Here is a 14,090-nt window from a genome sequence, read left to right on the forward strand (position 1 = left end):
ATGAGGCATGGAACTACATACACCAAATCCATATCTTTAAATCTGTGCAGTGAATCCAATACTTTGAATGCAAAAGAATGGACGAGTAAGTTTCTTGCACAAACCCTGAACATACTGTATATATGTATACACACTTTCTTCCTCTGAAGGCAATGAAGTGTGTGAGCGATGTGGACAAAACATACAACTGAAAAGGCGTCCACCCCCGGCATTGCCAGTTTCCACCCAGGCAGTGTGAAGGGAGTATCGGGCCACTTACTATGTGTGAATACACCCTAAGAGTGAATTCTTCAGGATATCAACAAAACAACTATAATAAAAGTAGATCCAGCTGCACACACTCTTTATCATTTTTATTGTTTTGTTTGATTAAATCATTAGCTAAATTAGGCCCTTTCTGGAGGACTACAGCTCTGAATAGCTTAGCTCCAACCAGCTCCAACTCACACCTGCTTAACAGGCTCTAGTAGTGTTGAACACCTTGATTAGTTGCATCAGTTGTGTTTGATTAGGGTTGGCGCAAAACTGTACAGAGCTGCGGCCCTCCAGGAATCCAGTTTAAGACCTATGGGATAAGGTGCGCTCAGCATAACATCACTAGATAGTGCTGTTCAAATGAAAGCAGAGGGCGTGAATCAAAGTGAAAATCATTCAAAGGAAGTTTCATTAACCTGCATGTGCATAGCACCTCCCTGATGCATGCAGTATAGAACTACACAATATGAGTACTACATATAAGCATAGGGTATTCCAGTAATGTTAAAAAAATACAGAAATACATAATGTGCCAAACCTAAAAAAATGTATTGTTGCCATGTTATGTTTTGGAGCCATTTTTAACTATAATCAAACAAAGCTTAATAGCTTTTTATTCAGTTATTAACCCTTTCACACGCAAGTCTTAAATACTCTAGCTGACCCTCCTGCGTGAGTTTTTTTGTGACCGTTACTTAGAATCCATTGCATTCTAGAGTTCTTATGGCCAAGTTTATCACGTAACACACTAGCGCCAATGATTCTATGTGTGTGTATATATATATATATATATATATATATATATATATATATATATATATATATACACTCACATACACACACATATATATATATAAATATATAAATATATAAATAAGGGCGAATATATATATTTATATATATATATATATTCGCCCTTTTCTGTAAATATTGTCAAATGTTCTTATTACATAGTGAAATTTCTGATACTCTAATTCTCAAATATGTGATAGAACATATATTTTATCTTTTAAACAGCTTAATAATGATCGTATTATTTGTTATATGACGTGTAATAGGTGACCCGTTGTTGCTAGAAGGGATACAGCTGCAATCAGTAGTTAATGAGAAGTGTTTATATTACTTATTAAATTACACATTAATTGTATTTTATTAGCGTCTACCCCTACCTCAACCGTAAACCCAACCCTCACAGTTATGTAAAAATTATATTTGTTATACAGTGTCACAAATATTCTGCTATAGTGACGCGAGTACCCTCAGCTGTATCTCCTGCAGCGTGGTGAAGTCTAGATGAGATACAGCTGAGGATACTCACGTCAATATAGTATCATTTTTGTGACACGGTACAACAAATAATATTTTTACATTACCATGAGGGTTGGGTTTAGGGTTGAGGTAGTGTGTATCTTATGTGAAAAACAGCACGTCGTCCAGTTTTATTGAAAAATAATTATGATTGCCATCTCCATAGACATCCGCATGCATTATACAAATTTTGAATGTTATGATTTGCTTGAAGTTATTTGTATTTGAATGTCTGTAACCTAAAATGAATGTCATTTGTTTGAAAGCATGGATAAATTGTGATTTATAACAAGCACAAGCACTCTTTGTGTGCCTCAGCGCGCACCGTCAGATTTGAAATTTAGCAGTTGATGATGTGCGCTGTGAATCCTCTAATCACACCAGTGTGATTGTACACGTGAAACGGTTAATCACACAACACACTGATATTTTGTTGTTTTTATAATGATTTATGTTAGTCTTAAAATGAAGAAAATGAAGAAATTTTAAAAAAGTGCTTATTCACAATTGCAATACTGGTTAGAAATAGCGTAATTTGATTAATTTCTAAAATCGTCCAGAACTAAAGTGTGCAATAACTAGGTTTTAGCAAAAGCTTTCATCTCTCACCTTTTCCCCTCCAGTGAGCTTGTGAGGCAAATCCAATATGGCCACCATACTTTCTGTTAAATTCCGCCATGAGGGCTTTATAAGGGTTGCGGATCATGAGGATGCTGGCATCAAAAGTCTCAATCTCCTTCTTGCCGCTCTCATGGGTCTTGATGCATATAGTCCTGCCACTGCGCCAGTGATCTCTCTCCCCTTTGAAACCTGCACATGCAGGCAAATCAAACCACCATGAGTAAACATGAGACAAAAGATGGCTTTTGAGAAAACCAAAAAGATTTTGAGAAGTTAACCTTTGTTGTAGAGTGAGCCATCAAAATAGTAACTGCCGGTGTAGTAACCCGTGGCCAGCTCAATAAGGTGACGGGCCCAGGTGTTGCCCGCTCCGGGAAAACTAGCAAGTGCCATTAGGTGCTTGGAACGAGTGGGTAAAAAGCGCCGATCCATACATCGGTTATCTGTAGAGATAAACAAAACACAAACCAAACATCAGACCATATTAGTATAATCAGTATAAGCTGAAATTATCATAAGTGTATGTCTCTCTGGTAGCCATAATCTTTCAGTAATGTTTAGCATTATCATACAGTATGTTTGCCATTTATCTGAATGGCTGCTGTTAGGTAAGCTATCTGTATAAATTAACATATGGCCATCAGAGTAAATCGTGTTTGCTACTCAAGGGGGGAAATACAATTGTTTACAATAGAATCCTAATTCTGTTTTTTTTTTTGTCATGTAGCTGAATCTCTGCTGAGGATTTCAAGCAGCAGCAGCAAACTCCCATGAAACACTTTCTGCCAGTGAGTGTGAGAGCAAAACAACAACTCTTGTAAGACTTTTTTTTGTTGCATATGCACTGGACTTATTTCACACAGTGTACTACTTGTGATCAAATAAATCATGCATACTATACGTTTCTGCTTATTATTTTACAATTAAAAAATTTGTGGTGTGTGAAACCTTCAGTACGTGTGGTCATCAGACGACTTCTCCACAAACAAGAAGAGGGAGAAAATCACAAGACATTGTCTCAGAAATGTAATTCCAGAAATTTCATTTTGCATAATATTGGTGTCAAATTCAAATCATATACTCATATGACATATACTCATAAAACATATAGGAGATGTGTGGCTTTTAACTTATTACTTTTCTGTGTCGCTCCAGAACAAATTTGACATATTTGTTTATGAAATAATAAAATGTTTAGTGCTGTGCAATTTTTTTCCCATTACTTAAGCATCTATAACTTTTTCCATTTTGAGCATTATAAACTCTAGATGCTGGATAACAAAGCCCAGAGTGTCTTCTTTCCAAAGATACAGAAACTTTGAATGTAGACCAAATCATTTAGCAACTGTAAATGTTTTAGCTTGGGAAGATCATGTTTGAGAAAGTGCCTCTGACGATGAGGAAGAGAAGAACATCAACATAGCCTCGGAAAACTTTTTACAGTAATCTCATTTTGCATGCTATCTTCATTAAATTTAAAATATAAACTCATGAAATACTTGGCTTTCAAGTCATTTTTTTCTAGGACATTACATTAATGTTTTCCTGTGTTTCTATATGGAAAACAAATATTGAACACAATACAAATTTTTTGTATAACTTTTTTGTATAAAATGTATAACTTTTTTATATTTTTTAACATGTAACTTCTCCTTTCACCACAGTAAAGCTCAAAGTGTCTTCTTTCCAATGATACATAATTTGTGTTTATAGCTTACTGGAACTGTTACTATTTCAAGTTAGGTAGGTGTAAATAGGGTAAGTAGGCAAGTTATTGTATAACGATCGTTTGTTCTGTAGACTATCGAAAAATATATAGCTTAAAGGGGCTAATAATATTGACCTTAAAATGTTTTTTCAAAAATTAAAAACTGCTTTTATTCAAGCCGAAATAAAACAAATAAGACTTTCTCCAGAAGAAAAAATATTATCAGACATATTATGAATGTGTATTTCCTTGAATGATATTTCCTTGCTCTGTTAAACATCATTTGGGAAATATTTAAGAAAAAAAAAAAGGGGGGCTAATAATTCTGACTTCAACTGTATCTCAATCAAAGCTCACATAAGTGTGCTAAAACTACACAAATAGTCGAAAATAGGAAAAGGCTTTGTGAGCAGTGTGGTAAATGTAGAGAAGAGTTCATGCACACATCCCCCTGCACATGTGCTGTTGTTTAAATGAAGTGAGACAAACCGTTTCTGTAAACAATCTGGATCAGCTTTTCAGATGTTGTCTTGCTTACATTTCAGATTTGGTTTAGAAAAGTACATGATGACCAATGTGAATCTGAACCACAGGCAGGATGACCTTCAGACTGAGAGGGAAATGAAACGAGTTCGCACTTTGATAAGAAAACGGGTAAAAAGTGTGAATTATACTGTAACCATTGCAGGGCACTCTAATTACTCAAATTTAAAAACATTTGAGCTGTTTTAACATCTAAATACTGTTCATGTAAAGGATATTTTTAATAATAATTCATATTACTAACAATATAAGCAAATTTTTTAAAGGGTCACGAAACACCAAAACACATTTTTTGAGATGTTGACAGTCATATCCGTGTCCTACATTGCTTAAAACTCTGTTAGGACACATTTATTTTACTAAAAAGTGAAAATTGGTTGTCTACTAGAATTCTAAACATTTCTAAATGTTTTCTACAAGGATACAAACCAGGTATGAATCCCTGTGCCACAATCGCCATCTGTTCTTCATAACATTCAGTTACTACAGAATGGGAAACAAACATCTCTTTCTGTTATGGTGAGTTGTATTAGTTTTAGTTTGTTGTTGCATGCATTTGTGATATACAGTAGATGTAATTTCACATACAATACATCGTCAACCCCCCCACCCTCATCCATGAAAAATTATTAATATCAAAACCGGCCCGTGCTACGAAAAAGACCCATGCGCTACAGGAAGCTATGATTTACATCATATTAGCTGTTAAATATTTAGATATCATTTCCTCATGTTTTATAACTGCTGTCCTCTCCTATTTTACCCCTTTTTGAATATTTAAGTCTTTTGTGTCTCCAGAATGCATCTGTGAAGTTTCAGCTCAAAACACCCATCAGATTATTTATTATAGCTCTCAGAACATTAACATTTTCTGCTCTGAACACAATGAAGCTGTTTTTATTGCCTCTGCCTTTAATGCTGGTTCTCCTCGCCCACCGTTTCCACATGCTTGTGAGAGTATGCCTCAATCCCTGCCTCGGCTGCGTCAGATAAACAGCACAGTGAAAGACATGAAGAAAGCAGATCTCACGTTTGTGAGAAATACTACAGTAAGAACTTTCCCACTGACTATTTGTTGTGGAGTTAATTTTGCAACGATGAGTCACGCAAAATGTCATTACAAAGCTCTCTCTCTCTCTCTCACACACACACACACACACACACACACACACACACACACACACACGTATAACTTTGCACTGTTATTGCACTGTAAATGCGACAGTAAACACGTTAAAATCCACTGCTGTATGGATATCTGTTATGTTAATGTACAAAATAAACCTGATTTAACGTCTACAAACTGGAATTAAAGCATCTTCTTTTATAATTGTTCTGATATGCGGATGTGGAGATAAAGTAAAGATGGTAAAATCACTGTAATTCATTACAATCATGCGCTGTTTTAAAAACATTTAAACTTTTGATAATGATTGATGATCACAGAGAGCTGAAGAGATCTTTTAATCCCAGTTGCTTTGCGCACGTCCTGTCTTGTTGATATGGTGATACACATTACTACGGAGACATGTTAATATGCGGCTGCCAATCAATTCAGTGGGCAGGGAAACCACACTCCTATGTACGTCACGTTGCGGTGGGCCTCAAAATAGGAGGAATTTGGATCCTATTTTAACATCAGGAAATTTAAAAATCAGACTTATTGTCTTTATATCACCCCAATATGACTGTAGAAATAAAAATAAGTGGGTTACATTGACACATGTTGAGCTTTAAAATAAAATGAACCCTTGTTGATATTTCTGTGATGAATCGCAAAAATCTGCACAGAAAGCAGAACCTGGCTAAAATTGCAGCTTTTCTATTGTTCTAGGACTGACCTGACATTGTGCATGTGAGGAAATAATAAAGTCGGTTTACGGTTTCTAATGGTAGAAACAAATGTATTAACAGATATATATGAGAATCAAAAGGTATGTCTACACCAAAGGTAAACCCAGTAACAACAGAAATTAATGTTTTGGTAGCAAACCTCTAATATTTTCTTAGCTAAAAAAACAAACAAACATTGTGTTGATAAAATCATTAATTTGAGCATTCATCATGTAATAAATTTAAATTGAGTGCTGTATCTTGATATGTAATCTGTCATTTTCTGCAATAAACAGAAATTGCATGTGTCATTTTGGTCACTTTTTTTACAGTAAGGTTTCATTAAGTAATGTAAACATGAACTAATCATGAACAATACTTGTACAGCATTTATTAATAATAGTTCAACATTTACTAATGCATTATTAACATTTAAATTCATCCTTGTTAAAATTAGTTCATGTATCTTGAGGTAACATGAACTAACAATGAACATTATTTTCATTAACTAATGTTAACACACATGAACAAATACTGAAATAAATGTTTTGTTCATTTTTGTAAATTGATAGACTAACATTAAAGGTGCAGGATGTAAGGTTGACACCCAGTGGTTGAGCTAAGTATTGCACTCTTGTTTCAAAACACAAGTGCGGGTTGCCAGATTGACAACATAAACAGGAGCGTGCCTGACTACTGCGCTTAAGGGCTGGTTTAAACAATGTTCTATATAAAAGCAACAGGACGCCATAGAATAAATATTTTACCTATTAAAAGGAGTTTTTGTCCTAACCATCACCTGAAATTTATATTTTAGAAACGGCTTCTATTTCTTGCAGCTGAACGACAAGATAAACTGATAATGATCACCTCAGGTACACCTCATGTGCTTTATTCAGTGTTAAATGCTAATAATGTGAGTATGAATGCCATTTTACATGACATTTATTGTCATACTACTGAAAGCAGCAGCAGATAGGAGAACCACAAATTAGAATTTTTTGTCATTATTAAGAATTTTTACAACAAACAAACACATGATTTAATATATTCATAACCGTCTTCGTGTTTTACCGTCATGCTTTAAAAAAAAAAAAAAAAAAAAAAAAACAAAAATACAAACTGCTAAATTTCGCTATCTATAATCCATAATCATAACTCCTGTATAGCAGTTCCACAACATACAAAAATAAAATTGGGATTGGGCCTTAGCATGTTTCTTAAATATCTGAAAACATCTTATGGTACTGTTATGCTTAAGAAGAGTCAAAAACTTATATACAGCTCCATTAACTAAAAGCACCTTAAACACTCTTTTTTTCAGAAATAATGTAACTTTAGGCAGGGTTTCAGAGGTCACACACATATATAAATATGCACACACAAACATTTATCAATAATAACATTATTCTCCAATGGATTAACTTATCCTGAACTTGGAACACTTCTTCAAAAACTGTCATTTCCCTCTCCATCAAAGTCAACAGTAACTTTACTGTGGTTTTGTGGCTCACTGCATATTTGCTTTCATTTCATGAAAAAAAATCCTTTGGTTGCAGAGCAAAAGAAGTTGCATAGACTTAAGTATCACTTAAACGTGCATTTACTGAAATTGGTAAATGCATAAGATTTATGATTTCAATTAAATTGCAAATGCACATAGATAGTCATCAGTTTGAACCACTGTAAAAAAACTGTAAAGGGTCTCACTTGTCCGCTTACTGTGATAGCAAACTGTGAGGAACTGTAGAGGAAGTGTATATTTTTGCAAATGTGGTGATCAACCTTGTGAAAACCGATAAGCGGCCATAAATTTTCACTTAGAGCTCATCGCACAGTGCAAAGTGCTAAAGTGACAAAGCTCAAGGTTTTGTTTTTTAAGTCTGTAGAGCCCTGACATGCCTGTTCTAGTTTGTGTTGGTCTGAGCACACAGTTTCAGACTCCTCCTACTGTTAGAAGTTTAGAAGTTTCTAAAAGTGTTTGAAATCAGTAGACAATAAATTGGTGCAAACACTATGATGGAAATGCATTTACCACACAAACTCTTTGATATGCATCAAATAGTCATGTGACTTTGCCTCAACAGATGATTCGATTGATAACTAGATTAACCAGTGACCTACTCTCATCCTAAATTATCTCGAAGTCTTTTAAATTATTCTGCAAACACCATCCACTGTCATCATCACAAACATCAGGCATCTGCATCCAACACAAGATAAATGACAGAGTTCATGCTTCAGCTGATGTTTAATGTGTAAATTATTTACTATAGAGGACAAAAAGATAAAAGTGCTTTCTCAGCTTGCAATTAGATCATTTTTACTATTCATATATCACTATAGAGTCCATCTTGAACCCATGGGTGTTAACAAATTTGGATACAAACCTAGCTTATTTCTTCCACTTTTTCATTACGCTCTTCAGATTAACTTTTTGGGCCTTATCACACCCGATGTACTAAGGTACAAGGCACGTTTGGCGTGATTTGTTGCTATTTTCAGACCAGCGCAATTGTAATTTTTACATTTTGTGCCATGGTGTTTAAATAGCAAATCCATTTGCGCCACTTTGTTGACTCATGGGCATGCTGGTCTGAAAAGGAGGTGTGTTCAGGCGGATTGCTGGCGCATTGGTATGTTGAGAAACTGACCGCGCCATTGACCAATTAAAAGCTGGCCTAAAGTCCAGTGCAGAGCGCGTTGGTTATGTGCCGATGCAGGTTTAAATGCTTAATATACACAGGATGTACAGCAATACACAAATATCTTTACATATGAAAAAAAATAAAGGATTAAAATATTACAAAATTAATATTTACTACATAGATATAAAAAACACCACCTCCCCATGCCGTCCGGGGGGGCTTTTTTCAGTTTATTGATGACAATTTGCATTTGTATATAGTTATTATTATTAGCAGAATTATTTATTATATGCATATTTTTATTTGTTTTAAAAAAAAAAACAAGTTTAGATTTGTCCAATTGTCGGGTTTTGGAGATGTATGCATCACCATAAGGAGCATAAGAATAGGACGTGTGTTTGAATATAACACCACACTTCGGTATTATAGTTCATTTATTCATTTGTTGGAAAATATAATTAAATTTCTAAATAGTTTTGAAACAAATACTTGCACTTAACAAACAAAATTAAATATGTAGGCTAAAGGATGTCTTCAGTGGGGTGCATACAACACTGTTTTCTTATTCATGAAAGTAAAGGAGTAAAGAGTAAAAGTAAAGTAAAGAGAAAGTAAAGATGCCAAATTGAGGAGGCTTGTTCTTTATCCTCGCACTGCAAATGGTCTGTTTAACTGTTTTCTCACTAGTGAATCGTTCAGTTTTTCCACTTACAAAGTCCCTCATGTAAATATCAAATGCGCCATGGCGCAACGCAATTGACTCTTAAAGGGAATAGGAAATGAAACTCTGATTGGTTTAATGCACGTTATTCTCAAAACACACCCATAACCGGGATGAGATTAAGAGAATAAGCGCAACCCTGTTATACCATGCGCCGGGAGGCAAAGTGTATTTTTCCATCCTTAAAATAGCAAAAGTGGATTCACTTTTGCTATTGTATAAATATTATTATAACTATAGGCCTACATCATCCTGACAATCAAAAACAAAATGACATGATATCACAGGCGATTGTCTTCTGACCGGGTGCACCTGAAAAGACATGAATGACACTCCTCAGAGAGTGAGAAGCATACAGTTCTTTAGGATATATATAATTTGTATATAATAAAATTTGTATATAAATAAAGAATTGCAGGTTAAGGAACCAGCATAGAAGAAAGTTGCCGTGGGCCTTGGTGCATATGAAAAGTAAAAAGAGTGGATTTATAGATAGATAAGTAGTTAACTAGATAGAATAGACTGAGATAGATGAGCTGCGCGCTGCACATGCAGTCGGTGTCAAAGGCAAATGCCTGCGCGCTGCTTCTGCTCTCCATACGCACTGCGCACATGCTGCTCGTGGACTACTTGTGCTCGCGGTAAAAAAGGTGTCACATTGAGTCAGGGGGAACAAATGCTGCTTTAAGTAGTAAAATGTAATTAGATAAACAGGTTTTAGGTAGTGTTCATGTTTTTAAAAAGTTGTGTAACTGACTCGTATAAAGGTAGAATTCTTCATAAAATGCAATATGAACATAAATGAAAAAGTTAGACAAAGGCTACCCATGTAATGATAACCTAAAGTGTCATTATGCATCTGCAACTGTTGTACTTAACCCTTTAACTGCCCCACCAAGAAAAAAAATTGGATTGCGTTTCTTAAATCCTAATGTCACTAGTTAAAACATTCATGCATTTTTTTTCAACACATCCCATCATTTCCAAAATATCAACCTCTACCGAATGGTTGATATGTCGGTTTATGGTAAAAGTACCAGAACACATAAACTATGAAAAATCTGTAAATATAAAGTGTAATACCAATTTATTTTAAAACAATTTAAAAAAATTGTTTTTATTTTTTGATTTAAGCCATAAAAAACTTCAGCTTCTAATTTTTTGTTACGATAAAACCAAAATCAAGTGTAGTAGTGCAACAGGATTATGTTTGTTTGATTTTTTGTTAACCATTATTTAAAATACGGTCAACCATGTGGTAGAGCAGGCTGTTAAAGGGTTAAATTAGTCTATTTTCAGCACTACATTTGATATAATGTTCTTATGTAGTGTTTATTTCACTCTGAGGTGCAACTTTATCTGGATCTTTACCATATTTAGCATAGTCTGAGGATATGAACACCCCTGAGGTAAACGCCACCTGTTTTAATTTTGGTAATTACCATTAATTATTATAATTATTGCTGAAATGATTAAGGTGTGAATGCATGTCTTACCTTGCACTTGTGTCTGGTAAACTACAAAGAAGTCTCTGTTTCCGCAGCTCTCAAAGTCTTCTCCTGTGCATCGGTGAAGACACAGCTCCTCGTCTTCATGCTCGTGAAGGTTGAACAGTGGAGTTGGAAACCCACAGTGACATTTATCACCAGCCAAAGCAGCCAGAGAGAATTCCTGTGCCAGACAGAAGGAACAGAACCAATCAGTCAGACGCAAACACGGTGGTTTGAGAGATGGCAGATGCAGGTTGTGAACGAATACTCACTTTCTCTGTGCACATATCAACACACTTGTCCACTGACATGTTTTGCATTACAGCACTGGCAGGTAGAGCCAGGGTCACATTGTCTGGACTTCTGAAACATCCCTTGAAGATGGCACTTCCATCTGAAGAGAAAAATAACAACGTACATACTTTTATAAGTTATGAATCAAAATATAAATAAAAATAATAAAATATATGAATTGATACACTTAAAGAAATAAAAAAAAACACATATATACAGTAGAAAAATGAGTATTGAACACGTGCACATTTTTCTCAAAAAACTGATTTCTAAAGGTGCTGTTGACATTAAATTTTCACCAGATTTAAGTGACAACTAAATACTCCATCCATAGAAAGAAAACTAAACTAATTCATTCATTCATTTTCTTTTCGGCTTAGTCCCTTTATAAATCTGGGGTTGCCACAGCTGAATGAACCACCAGCTTATCCAGAATATATTTTGCACAGCGGATGCCAATCCATCACTGGGAAACATCCATACACACTCATTCACACACATACACTACAGACAATTTAGTTTATTCAATTCACCCACACCACATGTTTTTGGGCTTGTGGGGGAAACCCGTAGGAAACCCAAGTGAACACAGGGAGAACATGCAAACTCCACACAGACTCAGCCTGGGCTCGAACCAACGACCTTCTTGCTGTGATGCAATTGTGCTAGCCACTAAACTAATTGATTTAGAAATTAAGTTGTGCAAAATAAAACGAAATGAGCAGAGATGGGAAGTAACAAAGTACAAATACTTCGTTACTGTACTTAAGTAGATTTTTTTTGGTATCAGTACTTTACTCCACTATTTATTTTTTTGACAACTTTTTACTTTTACGCCTTACATTTTTACACAAATATCTGTACTTTCTATTCCTTATACTTTTCAACTTCGGTCGTTACTTTCCTTTTTATGTGTTTGGTGGTGTGATCTTTATTATTTCTAGTCATTACGCAATATGAGTGCCTTTTTGATGCAATCAATCTATTTTTTGTCATTACGCACCCGAGTGCTGCAGTGTGCAGCTTTTTCCTAAGCTGTCACACACCTTATATAGGCTAGTTTATGAAGATTACTATAAGAAAGGCAAGGACGACTACGCAGAAGAGACAGAGGAAGTCGGCGAGTTTAACATGACTGATGCTGCCCTGTTTACATGGTAATAAGACACATTTTGCTCGGTCAGATCAAAGGTACACGAGAGACACATTCCAGTTCAAAAATATGCCATGTAAATGCTTAAGGTTGGAATCTTTCATCCACTTCAGATCATACTGCACGGGCTTTCTCTTGTCTTTCAATCTACTTCCATAAAAAAAGCGGTTTTTTTTGTCAACGTCAATTTTATTTATATGGCACTATTTAACACATCCAGAGGTTGACCAATGTGCTACACAGTAAACATCAAAACAGAGAAAAAAAATATATATTTATATATATATATATATATATATATATATATATATATATATATATATATATATATATATATATATATATATATATATATATATAAAAATATATAAAAAAAAAAAAATATATATATATATATATATATAAAAAAAAAAAAAAAAATATATATATATATATATATATATATATATATATATATATATATATGTATATATATATATATATATATATATATATATATATGTATGTATATATATATGTATATATATACTGTATGTGTATATTTATTTATATATATATATATATATATATATATATATATATATATATATATTTGGCATTTTATCAATGAAAATTGTCTGTTTTAGCTAGAATTTTATAATTTATATATATATATATATATATAGAGATTTAGAGATTTAAAAACCAAGAGAAGCATTTTAAAAGTGACTCGATAGTGCAGCCAGTGCAAAGAGCGTAAAACTGGTGTAATGTGGTCATGTTTCTTGGTACCTGTTAAAAGCCTTGCAGCAGCATTTTGAACTATTTGTAATCGGGATAAGGTTTTCTGACTACTTTTGGTAAAGTTTTGTACATTTAATACTAAATCAAATATTTTATAAAAACTTGATGCATTGAGATTTATTTCCATTGAGTTAATATTTCCTTACACCGAACATATGCTGTTTTTCATTTTTTTAATGACTATATGATTTTACATATAGGCCTACACTGTTGACTTCAATTGATTTTTGTAAACAAATATTTTACAACAACAAAAGTAACTATACTGGGCAATTTATGAATAATAATATAATGCAAAAGATCCTGAATTTATCGTGTGAAAAATCATGCCCATGTTTTGGAGGTTGTAGTCACGCCTGTGTATGTTGCTTTTAGCATATAGTAAATGTGTGAACAGAATTATTATTTATCTATTAAATATAATAGTCACAAAACTCTGGAAAAAAAAACACTGAAATAACAGGTTATGTATTAAGAACTGCTCTTTGAAGACAATAAAGCAGCTTTAGCCTAATGCAAAAAAACAAACAAATAGTTTGCAGTCAAATATGATAAGTATTTATTTTAGCAAAAGAAAAAAAATCTATATATTTTATATAAAGATATACAGGCCAGCAGAATTATTTTTAGAGTGTATGAACATGAATGATTTTTGATCAAACAGCCACAAAACTACATGCTGAACCCTATGAGTTTGCATCAGGGTGTAATATATGGGTGTGATGCTGTTAGG

General features: G+C 33.9%; 1 protein-coding gene across 1 annotated transcript in view; it reads right to left on the bottom strand.

Moving 5' to 3' along the window:
- Positions 1-14,090, bottom strand: part of wscd2 (WSC domain containing 2) — a 122,818-nt gene that overhangs the window by 12,842 nt on the left and 95,886 nt on the right. The window contains exons 7-10 of the mRNA XM_056457546.1: positions 11,400-11,521; positions 11,134-11,308; positions 2,463-2,627; positions 2,173-2,373 (exon numbers count right to left, since the gene is read on the bottom strand). Of these exons, the coding sequence (XP_056313521.1) occupies positions 2,173-2,373; positions 2,463-2,627; positions 11,134-11,308; positions 11,400-11,521 (663 nt within the window). The remainder of the gene's footprint in view (positions 1-2,172; positions 2,374-2,462; positions 2,628-11,133; positions 11,309-11,399; positions 11,522-14,090) is intronic.

Source organism: Danio aesculapii, chromosome 5, assembly GCF_903798145.1.
Source record: "Danio aesculapii chromosome 5, fDanAes4.1, whole genome shotgun sequence".
Taxonomy (NCBI): domain Eukaryota; kingdom Metazoa; phylum Chordata; class Actinopteri; order Cypriniformes; family Danionidae; genus Danio; species Danio aesculapii.